Here is a 17,480-nt window from a genome sequence, read left to right as displayed (position 1 = left end):
AGCCCTTAACGCCACCCATTGATCTAGCGGTAAAGGCTCTTGCACAGGAAAAGAACCTTTTAACTTAAATGGCTAACCCCCCTATTTACTAAGCCAGAAACCAGGCGGTAATCTTCATTCTAAGTGCATAGACGATTACCACACAGTTAACGCATGAGACCTTATAGCTAACTCAATGGGTGGTGGTAGGGTCTCAGACCCAAAATGGACATGCGTCAATTTTTACCGCACGTCCATTTTTGGCAAAAAAATTTTAAAAGGTCTTTTATGCAGGCGCACTGAAAAATGGATCTGCACATGCCCAAAACACGTGCCTACACTAGCACAACCCATTTTTCAGAGCACCTTAGTAAAAGGACCCCTAAACAGGTTATCTTGAACAAATCTCCCCCTTGGGAAGTACATGATGGTATTTAACCGTCTCTCTGACCTCACGTACAAGTTTCTTCAAATCAATCACCTTACTTTCTAATTCTTCCTACTTTCTTACTCATCTATATGTTTCAACTTTGCCTTACCCTTCACTACCAATTATAATGTTCTAGTACATATTGTGTTGTCATTGCTGGGACCGCTGCTTTTTAAACATATTTATAACTTGACATTTCGTCTTTTAGAATGTAAGCTCTTTTGAGCAGGGACCGTCCTTATTCGTTAATTTGTACAGCGCTGCGTAACCCTTGTAGCGATCTAGAAATGTTAAGTAGTAGTAGTAGTAGTAGTAGTAAATGGGAGTAACTAGTGAGGTAATTAAATTTGCAGATGACAAAGTTATTCAGGGTCGTCAAGTCGCAGGAGGAGTGTGAAAGATTACAGGAGGACCTCAGAAGACTGGGGGATTGGGCGTCCAAGTGGCAGATGAAGTTCAATGTTGACAAGTGCAAAGTGATGCATGTGGGTAAGAGGAACCCGAATGACAGCTATGTCATGCAAGGTTCCACATTAGGAGTCAAAGATCTAGAAAGGGATCTAGGAGTCATCGTTAAAACGTTGAAAACTTCTGCTCAGTGTGCTGTGGTGGCTAAGAAAGCACACAGAATGTTGAGTATTATTAGGAAAGAGATGGAAAACAAACACGAGGATGTTATAATGCCTTTGTATCACTCCATGGTGCGACCGCACCTCGAATATTGTGTCCAATTCTGGTCGCCGCATCTCAAAAAAGGGATAAAAGAATTGGAGAAGGTGCAGAGAAGGGCGACGAAAATTATAAAAGGGATGGAACGACTTCCCTATGAGGAAAGGCTAAGACGGTTAGGGCTCTTCAGCTTGGAGAAAAGGCGGCAGAGGGGTGATATGATAGAAGTCCACAAGATAATGAGCAGAGTAGAGCGGACAGATGTGAAGCAATTGTTTACACTTTCAAAAAATAATAGAACCAGGGGACACAAGATGAAACTAGAATATGGTAGATTTAAAACAAATAGGAGAAAGATTTTCTTTACTCAGCATGTAATTAGACTCTGGAACTCGTTACCGGAGAATATAGTGACAGCAGTTGGCCTTACAGAGTTTAAGGGGGTTTGGGACAGATTCCTGAAGGAAAAGTCCATTGAACATTATTAAATATTTTTTTTTGGGGGGGGGGGGGGGTTGCCGTGTTTTTGAAGCCTTGATTGGCCGCTGTCGGAGACAAGATGCTGGGCTTGACAGACCCTTGGTCTTTTCCCAGTATGGCTGTGCTTATGTGCTATACCATGCCATACCTTTGTATTGTTGTTTTAATATTTTTACTGTTCTAATTGCCTCCTGCTCATGTTTGATCTATTCTTACTGTACACCGCCTTGAGTGAATTCCTTCAAAAAGGCGGTAAATAAATCCTAAAAAACAAATAAAATGCTACCTGCCCCATCCCAGCTCCACTGATACCCACCTTTATTCACATTCATGGAGACAATTTTGAAATCTGATTTTACATGGTCAAATGTGTCTTTAGTGACAAAAAAATCCCACCCTCTCCCTGATGAAGAGAAAAAATGCCAATTGATATAGATAGATCTGTAGACACTGTCCATAGACCAAATAAACTAGACTAATACATTCTTCCCATTATATTAAAAAAAAGTATTCAGTATTACTTCTATGGCATTACACTAGTTTGATGGGTATCTATAATATATTTTCTATCATAAGGAACAAAATTTGTTACCATTTCTCAGCTCTAAATACAGATGATTGTGGGACAAACCTTTCAGTCTGTTAAGCAATATCTGTTGATTTGTGTTTCAATCACATACTGGTATGCAAATAAAGTTTCCATCTATTGGTCCTTATTTGACTCATCGATGCATCGGGGTGTTATTAAAACTGGTGGCTTTATACAGAAATATCTGCTTCTAAAATCCCAAGCACCATCAAATTTGTAAGTGTCACCAACCAAATTAAATTCAGCTGATTGTCATAGTTTTTTTTTTCCTTTCTGTAATGGAGCAGGTAGAAACAGAAAATAAAAATCGAAATGTCGAAATATAGAACTTAATGGCAGAAGATCATCTGACCTGTCTAGTCTCTGAGATGCTTGTCTCATGCTTACTTGATTTTTTTATTGTCTTTATCTTCACCAACTCCACTAGGATATTATTGCACATGTTCACTACCCTTCTGGTAAAGAAATATTTCTTTAATTATACCTGAAAACACCATTTCCCCCTCATATACAATGACCACTCTTTCTAGTGCCTCCTTTCCGTTCAAGGAGGCCTGAATCCTGTGCATTTATACCTGGGTGTTATTACATATCTATATCATATCTCTTATATTTCTCCAAGATATACATGTTTAAGTCTTTAAGGGCTTCTTTTACCAAGCTGCGGCAAAAGGGGGCCTACGCCAGCTTCAGCGTGTGTTTTTCACATGGGCCGAGGCCCCCTTTTACCACAGTGGGTAAAAGGGAAGCCTCTCTTTCCTGCAGGAAATGGCCCTGTGGCAAGTAAAGCACTTGCTGTGCAGCCATTTTTTTGGGGGGGAGCCCTTACCACCACCCATAGAGGTGGGGGGTAGGGACTCCCACGCTAACCCAGTGCCTACATTTATATGCTAAAATTTGGGAATGCTCTCGCGATGTGTGTGAAAATTAATTGGCTAACGAACCAATTATCAATAATTGGGTGCTATCGACCACTTATTGATGTTAATTGGCACACGCATCTAGCCGCATGTTATACTATAAGGCATGGTGCCTAACTCTAATAGGGGGTGTGGTCATGGGAAGGGCATGTGGGTGTCAGGAGTGTTCCGAAAAGTTACGCACGTTGTTACAGAATACTGCCTCAATGCACCTAACTTGGACGTCAGCATAAACACCAGGTTTCAGCAAACATCTCTAATGCCTACAGTTAGGTGTGGGCACTGGCGTAGCCACAGGTGGGCCTGGGTGGGCTGGGGCCCACCCACTTAGCGCTCAGGCCCACCCAACAGTAGCACACGTTTAATGGTAGCTGGTGGGGATCTCAAGCTCTGCCACCTGAAGACTTCCCCCTAATGGTAACAAAAATGCTACTCTCCATGATACCGGCACCTGTGCATGCTCAGTTTTCTGCGCATGCCTACTTCAGCCTGCCAAGGTGGAAAGAAGCATTTTCCTGGTTATGGGGGGGAAGAGAACACTTGGTGCCCACCCACTTCTTGCCTAGGCCCACCTAAAATCTGTTGTCTGGCTACACCCCTGGTGTGGGAATCGGCACTGATTACAATACTATAAAGGCCTGACATAAGGGCTTGAGCCTAGATTATAGATATGTATTTGTTTTTGTTCTTTAAGTTTTTTTAATTTATAAATTTAAATTTCCCAAGGGAAATATTCCGCAGCTTGGTACAATCAATGGTGCTAAGCCACCTAGACTACTGCAATGCCATCTATGCCGGATGCAAAGAACAAATAAGAAATTTCAAACTGCCCAAAACACAGCAGCCAGACTCATATTTGGAAAAATGAAATACGAAAGCGCTAAACCCCTAAGTGAAAAACTACACTGGCTCCCACTAAAAGAACGAATTGCATTCAAAGTTTGCACCCTGGTCCACAAAATCGTTCACGGTGAAGCCCCGACCTATATGTCAGACCTCATAGACCTACCAACTAGGAACACAAAAAGATCAGCACGCACATTCTTGAATCTCCACTACCCCAGCTGCAAAGGACTTAAATATAAATCCACATATGCATTCAGTTTCTCCTACATAAGTGCGCACTATGGAACGCACTACCAAAGGCCATAAAAACTGTGCATGACCTAACAATCTTCCGAAAACTACTGAGAACCAACTTGTTCAAGAAGGCATACCATACTGATCCATCCTAAATACTAGACAACTAGACTTTAAATGAACTAGACAAAACTGAACACTTTACACTAAACTGATAACCTTTGTTGCTACTAATGAAAGTTACGCAATACCCACTACCACCTTATTTCTCTTGCTGGAAATGAACTTTCGATAGTTGATTATCTAACTTATTTTATAATTCATTCTATCACTCAGCAACGTCAAGACAATACCACTTTGTATTTTACTATACCATTTATGCGCCTTAATGCAATACTACTTGTAATTCTCTATCCGGAAATGGCGATTGCCATTTCGGCATAATGTAAGCCACATTGAGCCTGCAAATTGGTGGGAAAATGTGGGATACAAATGCAACAAATACATAAAATAAATAAATAAAGTTTAACATATCACCAAAACACAGCTTGATATACAGTAAAAAATCAGTAATACACCAAAGGAAAAAAATGTTAGCCATTGTAGAAAAACAATATTTTCTAACTTTCGTCCACCAATTATGATAAGGCAAATCAGATCTAAGATTAAGATAATAAAGTAATGGGGGAAAAAACCCAGGAAAATTATCAAAGAAGTTTCCAAAAGAATACAAGAATAGCCATACTGGGTGAGACCAATGGTCTATGTAGCCCAGTATTCTGCTTCCAACAGTGGCCAATCCAAGTCACATGTACCTGGTTATAGTTACCCATAGTAAAATGGAACCAGATTACTTATCCATCCAGATCGGACTATACAAATAGTAGGTATAGCTTTAAATGAATAAGTTCAACTGTTTAAAGTTATAAGTGTATTTTCAGTTTCCTGTTTTATGCAATTGCTGTGCTGATACAAGCTGACCTCAGTGATTTAAACTGGAAAGCAGTAAAAACCAGAAAAATGATATCTTTCAACATGAGTACATGAAAATAGAGGATTACATTGATTTGTAAAGAAAAAGCATTAATGATCAGTTACCAGCTGATGTTCTGCATGGTTTCAATTCCAATAAATAACTTTAAAATGAAGAGAATGTCACATTTCAAGACCCATTCCCTTTTTTACTGACAAGTAGACATTCACATTTCTCATTATACTGTATATCATAGAAACGTCAAAGAAACATGCCATGGCATATTTCTTTGTCAGCTAAACTCTCACAAATTTGGAGAACTAGTAGTTCGAACGTATTTGAATGCCAGGTACCACAGGAAATGAACAAGCACATGCAATAAAAATAATAGTTATAGTATGATTAATATGCTTCGTTCATTATTAAGAAAGTTCATTGATGTTTCTAGTGCAAACGAAATAAGGGATTGTCCTTGATCACTAGCAGAGGGTTCAGGGATACTGATTGAGGAGGTGATATCCTCAAACCCGCTTGAATTACACAGAAATTAAAGCAGAACTTCCTTACCTTCCACACAAGAGGGCTGAGCCCTTGTCGTGCCAGCAACCTGTCCCGGAAAACAGGAGCACTTCACCGTTTGTGACCTCTCCTCGATCCGGTTCTTGTTGCAGCACCGGTGCACGGCCACAACTTCACACGTGCCCTGTTTCACTTGGTGGTGGCCTAATAACCAAGGAAGCAGAAGTGTGTGAACATTAGTTTTCCCCATGATACACATTCAGTTTGGAGAGCATGCAAACCCTTAGGGGTGATTCTATAACTGGGCGCCTTTGTTTAGGTGCACCGAAGGCCTGCATTGAGCACCAACTCTTTCCAGGATGCCTATGAAGAATAGAGTCTGCACTGCAAAGATATAGATATATTGATATCTATCAAAGGCTTTTTTGAATTTAGGCATGATCCTTTACGCCAGGTCAACGGCAGGTGTACAGTCACAAGGCACGCAAAATGTCACATGCCCAGTTATAGAATTGTCCTTCACATGATGAAAAGACCTAAGAGTTCTTACATCTTCTTGTTACTGTATGTCAAGGTTATTACTCCAGTAGCTCAGGCAGACTATCAAATGCAGCTTTTCACCTGAGGCACAAAAAGGTAATGAAGGCAATCTGCAGTCTTTGACCTTCCTTTTCCTACCACTTCCTTCCACGTTAAAATTCTACCCCAAAGTTGGGCATGCAAATTTGGGTGCAGACCCCAGATCTGCACACAAGCTAATTAGTGAGCCATTATCAATATGCAAGTCAGCATGTTCAAAATTTGCTATGTATTATAAAAGCATTAGTATCATAGCAATGTTAGTTGAAGGTTCTGTGTGCTTATTGACTATTCCATCGCTATTATGCTTGCATAGTATTACATCTCTGTTATTTGAATTTCAGTGCTGTTAAATGTGTATATTTTTTTATCCCTTTTCATGGTAGTCCTATTAGGTTTCAATTTGCCGCTTTCAAGTTTTCATCTTTCACTGTGTCTATGTCTATACTTGTTCATTTTACTATTGTTATGTTGATAACAAAATTGTAAGTTTGATGTTAAACTGTACCTACTGTACACCGCCTTGGGTGAATCACTCTTCATAAAGATGGTTAATAAATTCCAATAAATAAATAAATTGGTGTTAATTGGCAGTCATTATGACAGCGGTTCCCAAACCTGGTCCTGGAGGCACCCCAGCCAGGTTTTCAGGATATCCATAATGAATATTCACAAGAGATATTTGCATGCACTACCTCCACTGCATGCAAATCTCTCTCATGCATATTTATTGTGGATATCCTGAAAACCTGACTGGTTGGGGTGCCTCCGGGACCAGGTTTGGGAACCACTGCATTATGATTTACATGCAGATCTGCCCTACACCGTATTCTATAGCATGTGCCTCTAAATCTTATGATGTGCAACTCAAAAGGGGTGTGGCCATGGGAGGGGCAAGGGCGGGTCAGAAGCGTTCCCAAAACTTAGGTGCAATATTATAGAATAGGATCATTTTATACACCCCACCGCCACTAGTTATACCAGGTCTTCAGCAGGCCTGCCTGCGCCCAAAGTTAGGCGTGAGATCCACACTGCAAGGACATTCTGCGCGGAGCGCCCTGAGCAGAATACTACTTTAGTGCAGATCTTCCCAGTGCCTAACTTTGGGTAGCATTTACTGAATTCCCCCTCCACCCCCCCCCCCCCAAGTCATAAAATGATTTAAAATAGCCAGTGATCTATTGGCATCAAAACAGTGGAAGTATTTGGTTGCAAAGATATATACAGATTAATCTCAATAAAAACTTTTACAAAACGAAAACACTGAAAAATCTCAATAAAAATATTTTATATATACACGGAGCAAGAATCTGTGTGAGGCAAAGCAGGTAAAAAAGAAGAAAACTAGAATATTCACGCTAAGCTGATAAAAGTCTAATGGAATAATGTAATGCATTTGTGTTTAGTAATAACAGTCGGTGACACATACCAATAAATGCAAAAAAGACACATACGATCTACAATTTAGTATCAGAGTAAGAATTTGGTACAATTTATGTTTTTTAGCCCAAGGCAGGGTGTAGTGATGTGAGCTCTGTGTATTGCTAATGGGGAATTTTGTACTGCTCTGTTTATTGTCAGCTCAATCGAAATTTAACTCATCCAGGGCTATGTGACAATAGACTGATTTTCTCAAGCTTTTCTCCCACTCTGTATCTCTGGGAAAAGCTTAGGAACTCCTTTTACTAAAGTGTGTTGATCAGTTAACACACAAATTAATGTGCACTGCTACCGCATGAGCATGGAAACTTACTGCAGTGGCATGACAGCATGTACTCATTTGCATGTTAACTGCATGATTTGTTGGGGGAACATGATATCTAGTTGGCTGGAGTTGGGCAAAGCATGGGCCAGGAAGGACCAAACAATCATCTATTGATTGAAGTAAGCAGGTGGGGTGGAGAGTAGGGAATAGTAAAAGGGCCTCTTTACTATGTTATTGTCTCTTCCAACTTAACTCCAGGAGCACCATCAATGTTGGTAAAAATTCAGCATTCTTTTGCCTGAATTGGAAATCTTCAAGGAGCTATTTACTACTACTACTACTATTTAACATTTCTAAAGCGCTACTAGGGTTACGCAGCGCTGTACAATTTAACATAGAAGGACAGTCCCTGCTCAAAGAGCTTACAATCTAAAGGACAAATGTACAGTCAGTAAAACACTCTGATTGAAATGGCATTGAAAATTACCCTCCCATCAACCCTTGCTAGAATTATATTCCTTTCATCGGGTCAGTGCATTGTTCTAGACATCCAGTCACAAATGTATGGAGGCAAATTAAAAAGTATCACGGTTGACCTTGTGGATCTTTATTAATGTGGCAAGCCTACTACTGTACACACTGAAGAGAACACCGGGGCCAGGTTACATGAACGCCAACATGCCTCTACCTGCAAAACGCTGTTTCTCAGCAAACCCTTGAAAATGCATTTTCTTTTCTGCATACATGTAGAATTTTTTTTTTAAGTGATCAAGCATCTGTTTCTGGGCACCTCCTTTCTCCACTTCACTCTCTTCCTCTATTCCACACCTCCAACAATGCTGCTTCCATTAACAACCCCATCTCACCCCTCAGTAACCATCAATGTATACCTTCAGCTGATCCCTTAAAGTAGTGTGAATGCTAAAACCTGGTTCAAGGCCGAACTTAAATGTTAGAACTTCTCAAAGAGGAAAGTTCATGGGGGAGAGAGAGCTGAGCTGCTACTTGGCACATGCTTTTTAAAACCTCATTTTCATCTGAAGTTACTCCTTTTTCAAGTGCATACACACTGGTCTTAACCAGTACTCTTATCAGGTCAGTTTAGCGAGCATGCCAGGGCCTTCATGGATACCACAATGTATTTAGTGCATGCTAAATGGCCTTAGCCCACACCTTTATCTTTAGAACATATGCCCCCCAAAATTAAGTAAGATGGGGTAGGGCAAGTTTCAGACTCCCCAGGCTACTTGTAGATCTATAGGTGTTTTGTACTGCAAGGTCATTTTCAAATGGAAATTCCTGACTGAGTTTCCCTTTGAAAATCCACCAGCTCATATGCCGGGGGTTCCAAGGAACCCAAGGACTTTATACCTAGTACTGTGCAGCAGGCACAAAGTTCATGCTGCAAAGTATATGAAAGGAGTTCAAACTGAAAATCAACTGTGGGTGCTTTCTTCCCGCTGAACCAGCCCTCTTCCACCCATACCTTTTTGCTCTATGCATTATGAAACTGCAAATGTAGTTTTACAAGCGCTGATAAGTTTTCAAATATCGTTTTTGGCAGCTAAACACAGGTGTAGCTGCATAAAATCCTTTGAAAATTGACTTCCCCAAATCTAACCTTTTTCTGTGCAAAGGGGAATAAGCGTGCTAACTTAACTGAACCGAATCATGTAGTACAGTGAACTCCTGGGTGAGAGCACCAGAGGGGTCACGTCCATGTGGAGATTAAAATCCCCTAGAATCAGCAGTAGAGGTGACATCAGATCAGACAAGAGCCCTGAGGCTTCAAGGAGGAGCACAGCATTGCCATGGCAGGGCCAATAAATCAAAAACCTCTGTGACAGGAATAGGTGCTGGGAATAGAAAAAAAAATGCAAGTGATCGGACAAAGCTGGCTGAAAGAACTGCTGCTCTAGTATTTCTGCCTCCAACACTCTACTGTTGATAAAGACGAGACAAACTAGGACTATTTTTATTCATGAATGGGTTATCAGTTGGGCTTCACCATCAGCTAATTAAGAAAAGGAATTCTGCTTTAGTGGAAAATAAAAATAGTTGGCACCACATGGCAGTGTCATATGTGCTATGTGGCCGGGTGAACTCTGGCACTAGAACCACAGAGTAATTATCATGTTTTAATGCAGAGAAGGAGGGAGGCCTTTAGCACTCCAGGCAAAGGAACCTTCAGTTTAACTTCTAAACCTAGATTAGGGGTTCAAGATATTACATTTTCTCTAGCGGTTTATGCCAGTTTTCAAATCAGGAATCAACTTGAGTCATAAGAACATAAACATTGTTGTACTGGGACAGACGGGAGGTCTATCAAGCCCAGTATCCTGTTTCCAACAGTAGCTAATCAAAGTCACAAGTACCTGGCAAGATTTTATGCTGCTTGCCCTAGTAATAAGCAGTGCCTTTCCACAAGTCCATCTTAATAATGGCTTATGGACTTTTCTTTTAGGAAATTATCCAAACCTTTTTAAAACCCTGCTAAATTAACTGCCTTTACCACATTCTCTGGCAACAAATGCCAGAGTTTAATTACTCATTGAGTGAAGAAATATTTGCTCCAATTCATTTTAAATGTACTACTTAGGAGCTTCTTTGCGTGCCCCCTAGTCCTAGCATTTTTGGAAAGAGTAAACTAGCGATTCGCATCTACCTGTTACACTCCACTGGGTATTTTATAAACCTCTATCATACCTCCCCTCAGATATGTGAAGTAAGAGTCAGAAAAAGAGTGCATTTCCCCCAGGCCTTCATTATCACTCACAGACTTGGCATGATGCTCTCTAATGACATAATCAAAATACGCCACGGACCCTGAAGCAGGAGTCGAAACCTTGGTCAAAGTTGGCCATGGGCAGCGAGAAGAGACTGAGTAGCTGCAGAGATAAGTGTCGTTCCTATTACTAGAAGTCTGGATAAAGTTGAATTAAGTGCAACCGTACATGAATGAATTTCTTTATAGTAAAGACTAACGGGAGGTTTTTCAGCCTGTGATGAATGAATGGGGCTCCCTAAGGTTGATTAACTGATTGACAAAAGAGTACCTTATCATTTTTTGAGGCTTTTCCTCCTTTTGATGAGACACCACCACTTCTTGAACCATTAAGTAGAGATCAGTTTGAGTTGATGAGATGGGACAATCAAAAGAGTGTCAGTGTGTAGAATCCGTTAGGGTCTGTCCCAATGCCTGGCGGCTCATTCAAAAGAGCTCAGTCTATTAGACTGGTAGATCACTGCCTGGTTTGTAATGTTCACTCTTCAGAATACAACCTTGACCTTAAAATAATCTCTGTTCTGCTATGGCCAATAAAGTGGATAGAAAATGCATAAGCTACTAGTCATCAAGGGGGTAATTCTATAAGAAGGTCTTTTGCTAAGGCGCACTCACATTTTTGGCGTGCTAAACGTTAGAGACACCAATGCATTCCTATGGGCGTCTCTAACATTTAGCTCACCCACAATTTTAGTGCGTCCTAAAAACGTGAGCGCGCCTTAGTAAAAGATGCTCTAAAATAGGTTCTAACTATTACACATTGATTACACGAGTAAATGTTTACAATAATTGCTCATAGGCAAATAAATGCCAAGAATCCACCTAAGCGCTATTCTGTCAATATGTACAAATCTTACGTGGTGTGTATTTGACAGATGGGTGAACACAGATAGAATTTGGGCAGAGCGTGGGTGAAACTCATGTGTGTAACTGATAGAAAACTACGCCGAAACTCCAAGCGCATTCTATAATAATGCGCATAACTTAATTGGCATAACAAGCTAATCAGCATTAACAGTATTTAACAAACGATGATGAGCACCAATTAGCAATAATTAGAATTTACGTGCACAAGGCCAAACATATTCCACAGGATTCCTCTGCCAACTACTTCCATCGCTTTTGATATAATGTGCTATTATTACACAGATAGCTGTTCTCAAAATAAGTGCAGTTTAACACAAGCGCTGTTCCTTCAGTGGAACAAAAACAAGCACTGTTCCTTCCTAATCTACTGAATCTGAAGATATCCATTTAACTGATTTCATTGTTTCTCGTCCCTCCATCAGTTTTTCCTCAATCTAGGTGGAGGTTAACGGGAGCACGGTTCTTTCTTGACATGGGTAGATGTTAAAGCGAGCTCGGTTCCTAACTAAACTACAGAATAGGATGGGCCACTGTAACAAACCTCAGTATTCCTTGCATCAGTTCTCCAGTAGAGTAGATGTTAATGGCAGAGCTGTTCCTCTATAGTCTACAGATTTGTACTCAATGCATTGGTCTCTGCAGCAACAACAGCAAGATCAATCATCACAAGAGAGAAACCTACATATATTATATATACCTGCCATATTCATGCTTTAAACAATGTGGTCATATTTGTGTCCTCGATGCATGCCACAAATAGTAGACAAGTCCTACGCTTCCTCAAGATACAGAGTGAGTGTTGTGGTGGCTTATTCTGCCGTCAGGCTAGTTTAGGCATAGTATATGGTTTGAGTCTACTCCACAGTTTGCTGAAGGTCAAGAGGATGGCAGAGAGGCTCACAGGCCATATAGCAGGATTCAAAAGGGGGTTGGAAGTGCTTAATTAACCTTAGGCTCCCATGATGTCCTCAAATATTAGGATAGAAATAGTGACAGTGGCATAATTAACCTTACACCATTAGGATTTTCTCAGTGGCAAGAATAATAATGGAGTTGGCAGTGGCTTCATTAACCTTACACACCCATGTGGCCAAGTGTATTACAAGGAGTGCCAGGGGACTTCATTAACCTTATACCCCCATGCTGCAATAGATTTTTCAGTAGAATATTCTCAGTGGCAGGAGTAATTGGGGGTACGGACCTTCCCTATGGAGTATGGGATGCGCCATCAGCATGGTTTGCTGGATCAGGATTCTTCAGATACAGCAGCCACCACACTGTCCCCACTAATGAATCCATAGAAGGTAGCCATAGATTTCAAGGAACCCCTGGCATCCTATCTGGGGCTCACTGCAACTGTAGCAGCAGCTCATGGCTGGTTAGTTTTAAGCTGTCTGTATGAAATGACTCCAAATACGAGTCAACAGATTACCAAAATGTACTCCTCCAGTTTTCCATGTTGCTTTCAAATTCTAAACTCCAGTTACCTTGCTGCCATCTGAGTCAAGCTGCAGTATAAATAAATGCATGCGCGCACACGCACACACACACATATATATATATATATATATATATATATATAACTGGGTTCTAGCCATAGGAGAGTGTGTTCAAGCTTTCTACTGATGGCTTCTTGGTGATGCCTGGCAATGCAGGAATGAGTCAGATTGCTTACATTGAAAACATAGTACAGCGAAGCTGACCCATTAGTGGAGTTACAGCTGTTTAGCTCAGGACCTCAGGAGTACCTGAGTTAAGGAATAGCCGCAGCTAGGAGTAGGGGAGATGGGGAGATTGCAGCAAGCAAGGTGTTGCTGTCTTGGTCTGTGGTTCTAGCCTATTAGAGCACACAGCAGTATGTTTCAGATCAAATCAAGCTGCAACATTGGTCAAATGTGAAGTTGTTTTGTCACTTGCTAGCAGTAGCATGGATGACATGAAAAACCAGGAGCAGTCCCTCTTGTAGGAAGGGAAGCCAGTGCCAAATAAACAGAAAGTTGGTGGTGCCTACCTTAGGCTTTGGAGGAATTGGGAGGCTGAAGGCATCAAGAAAGAGATTAAATGATTAAGAAGGGAGATGTGCTTTTATTGCAACCCCTCATCAAGGACGTGATGACAGAGCCTCGGCATTTCAATGGTATATGCCACAGGCAGAGCAGGAAAGGTGCTTCATGAGTAAGAGCTGTGTGACTCAAAAGGATAGACACCCTGCCCAAAATACTCTAGATAGAAGATCGATCCATGTATTTAATTGCTTGCTGTTGTAAGCTGCATGCATGTATGTAATTGCACAATAGTGTAAATGTCTTCACATATGTAAGCATAGGAGCCAACTTTTCAAAATTATTGGGGGTGCTAAGCCCAATGGAAATGACCCCTCCCTGGACACATACAAGGAATTTTCTCAATATTGGGGGTGCTCAAACACCCACAGAGTCGGCTCCAATGTATGTAAGTAGTAGAATGCTGTGGCCATCATAAATTCCACTCTTCCTCTCGGAAAATTTGTCATGTATGGATATATGCAGTGTTTAGTGGGACGAAAGGAAAGTGCCAAGATGTCGCCTGCCCTGTTTATGCCCTGTGCTCAATTGTATAACATGCACACCTACATTTTATGGCATGCAACTCAAAAGGGGGTGTAGTCATGGGAGGGGCATGGATGGATCAGGAGCATTCCCAGAATGCAGGTGTGATGTTAGAATTGTGTAATTTATACCCCCAAGCACCATAAGTTGCTCACCAGCATTTACACCAGGCGTAAGTGCCATGATGAAAGCTAGAGGCAAGATCCATGCTAAGCTAGAATTCTGCAAAGGGCATTCTGCGCAGAGGAGGAGATTCTATATATGGCACCTTGATTTAGGCGCAGATTATAGAATACGCTTAGTTGATATTTTAGTGCCTAAATCTGTGCACATCCATTTACACCAACTAAAACATGGCATAAATCCTGGGTGCACTGCACCATATTCTATAACTAGGCGCCTAAATTTCAGAACGCCCACAAAGACGTCTATTTCCCCACCCATAGCCACATCCCTTTTTGCCTGTGCATAATAGAAGTGTGGCGCAGAGCTTTACAGAATACACTTAGCAAATTGTGCGCCTAAATTCTAATCAGCGCCAGTTAGTGCTCATTATTGCTTGTTAAGTGCTGATATCAGTGCTCATTATTTATTTATTTTTGTTACATTTGTACCCCGCGCTTTCCCACTCATGGCAGGCTCAATGTGGCTTACATATTATATACAGGTACTTATTTGTACCTGGGGCAATGGAGAGTTAAGTGACTTGCCCAGAGTCACAAGGAGCTGCCTGTGCCTGAAGTGGGAATCGAACTCAGTTCCTCACTTCCCCAGGATCAGAGTGCACCACCCTAACCACTAGGCCACTCCTCCACTTGTTAAGCCAATTAAGTTACGTGCGGTTTAGGATAAGCGCACTATATAGAATCTGAGGGAAGAGCGCCTTTTGAAGAATCCTAGTTTAGTGTGGATCTTCCCAGCACCTAACCTTGGGTGCCATTTACTGAACTATCCCCTTTGTCATTACAGGAACAATATTTTTAATAGTGTAGCCTCTTTGCAAAGAATGCGCATATCATCAGCGAAGGAGGAAACAAACTGTCATGCTTTTTTCTGCTCATTTTTATTTGCTAACGACATGGGATATGCCATTGATATTTCCCATGTCATTGTAAGTGACAGCCCATCATTATTGAAAACTGAAGAATAATTAGAAAACCAAATTTACTAATAAATACATCTGTGTTCCACTATGCCAAATGTTCAAAACATTGGCATTCGCACCACTTCTTCGCACCATCTTCACAACTAAAGAACTCGACAGCCATATGAATTCTAAAACTGGCACAACGTTGGCCACAGTTTTATTTAATACTATCAATAATTATTTAACACTGTAAATATCAAATGAGAATATTACAACCTTCCCAACATTACCAAAGGAACATCCCTCCCAGAGTGGTCTATTTCAATCTCAATATATCACATCTTTTAAGAAATAGCTAAGTCGGTGACAACCTAGCTGTCATTATTCACAAGCATGAGATTCAGTATAATTCCCCCTGCATACCCATGAAGATAACGCCCAGCATCCGCCTACACTTGTGGCAATATCACACATGAGCTGGGTAAACTTCATTTCCCCTCATGCTTTGTCCTCACCCCTCTGAAAACTACATCTGGGATCAAAACCACTCTTTCACTTTCCAATAGCTGTGGCCACCACCCTTATCTTTCAACCCACCCACAGTCTGACCCTCAACAAACCAAACAAGTCCTCAGAGGCGGACAGGATGGGCAAAATTCCTCCTGCACACTAACCCGCCCATACCTCACCCTTCTCACCTGCTACCCACCCACCCAACAATGCCTAAGCCCAACCAAACATTCTCCCTTAACTACTCACCTACTCCAAGCTCCTCCCCTGCACACTAACCCGCCCATACCTCACCCTTCTTACCTGCCACCCACCCACCCAACAATGCCTAAGCCCAACCAAACATTCTCCCTTAACTACTCACCTACTCCAAGCTCCTCCCCTGTGCCTCTTTTCCAATCCTACCCTACCTCAACTTCTTCCCCATTCCTAACGCTATCCTTCCCTCTCCTCATCATGCAGGAATGGACACCGCCATGTTATCTGCACTCACCTACATTGCTGAGGGCACTCTTAATACCATCTAATGTGCGGCTTCCTATACTGCATAAATTAAGCAAATTTCTGATAATATTCAACCTGCAGCATTTTTTTCTTACCCTATTGAAAAGGCAATTACTGAGGTTAGACTTCTGTCATGCAGAAGTTTACTAGTATGTAATTTTCTTTAACATTTCTGAAGCAGCTGGTTGGCAGCTTCTTTCTCTTCACTATTCTTCTCTCTTTTTTAATGAATATTGTATTTCCTTTTCCATTTCTTCCTTATATTATTATTTATAACATTGTAAGCCACCTACAAAGTCCACTGATTGAGCCGTATATCAAGTACCGAATAAAACTTGAATTTCACTGAATGGAAGCTGTAGTCTCGACACCATCAATGAGAATGCATTAGACTCAAAGAAATGAAACCCAAGCCTCTCTCTATATATATTTTTTACATAAAAACATAAGACGTGTCATACTGGGCTGGGCCAATGGTATTTCAAGCCCACTATCCTGTTTCCAACAGACAATTTGGATCACTAGGGAATACCTAACACATCCCAATGTGTTTCCCACAATGCTTTTCTGGTGAAAAGAAAAGGAAGAAAAATAGTCTACCCTGAGAAAACTGCAACACGTCCAATAGTGTTTTGATGAATGCAGTTACAGATTTAATCTGGCATGCGAGCCAAAAGCTGAGACCACTTTTTTTTAGATGTTGATTTTGTATTTACAAGTAGCTGTCCAGCAATTATGTATCTGTAAAACAAAATCTATATTAGCAGAACGGTAATTGGTTCCTTCCATTCCACCACCAATTGTGAATAACTTAATTAGATGGATTAATTCCAGCTTTACAGCCTTCAACACTATTTGGTCTGCCGTGACTTGACATGCAAAACATACAACATCACTGTATAGTTAAAAAAAAAAAAAAAAAAAAAAAAAAGACTCAAATGCTACTACAGTATCAGCTGAAAAATAAAATTTATATGCAAAGAAATTCTCTGCTAGAATGCTGATGTCTTTAGTGCATGCTAAGGTAACCCTTAGAGAACGTATACCTGCTGCACACGAAAGTGACTTCTTTGATATGGAATCTCTATAAAATATCTTAAGGGGCATTTATACAGTTTTGAAATAAAGCAACATCCTTAGAATTAAAGGTGAGTGAAAGTAAAATGATGTTCAAGAGGATAACAGAGCCTGGAAATCCAATCAGCAGTCTAATCAC

General features: G+C 40.9%; 1 protein-coding gene across 1 annotated transcript in view; it reads right to left on the bottom strand.

Annotated features, from left to right (window-relative positions):
• Positions 1-17,480, bottom strand: part of TAFA4 (TAFA chemokine like family member 4) — a 163,344-nt gene that overhangs the window by 27,452 nt on the left and 118,412 nt on the right. Inside the window, exon 5 of the mRNA XM_030206195.1 lies at positions 5,688-5,843. Within this exon, the coding sequence (XP_030062055.1) occupies positions 5,688-5,843 (156 nt within the window). The remainder of the gene's footprint in view (positions 1-5,687; positions 5,844-17,480) is intronic.

Source organism: Microcaecilia unicolor, chromosome 6 (genome assembly GCF_901765095.1).
Source record: "Microcaecilia unicolor chromosome 6, aMicUni1.1, whole genome shotgun sequence".
In the NCBI taxonomy this organism is placed as follows: domain Eukaryota; kingdom Metazoa; phylum Chordata; class Amphibia; order Gymnophiona; family Siphonopidae; genus Microcaecilia; species Microcaecilia unicolor.
Note: the sequence above shows the minus strand (reverse complement) of the source record. Positions and strands in the feature narration are given on the sequence as shown.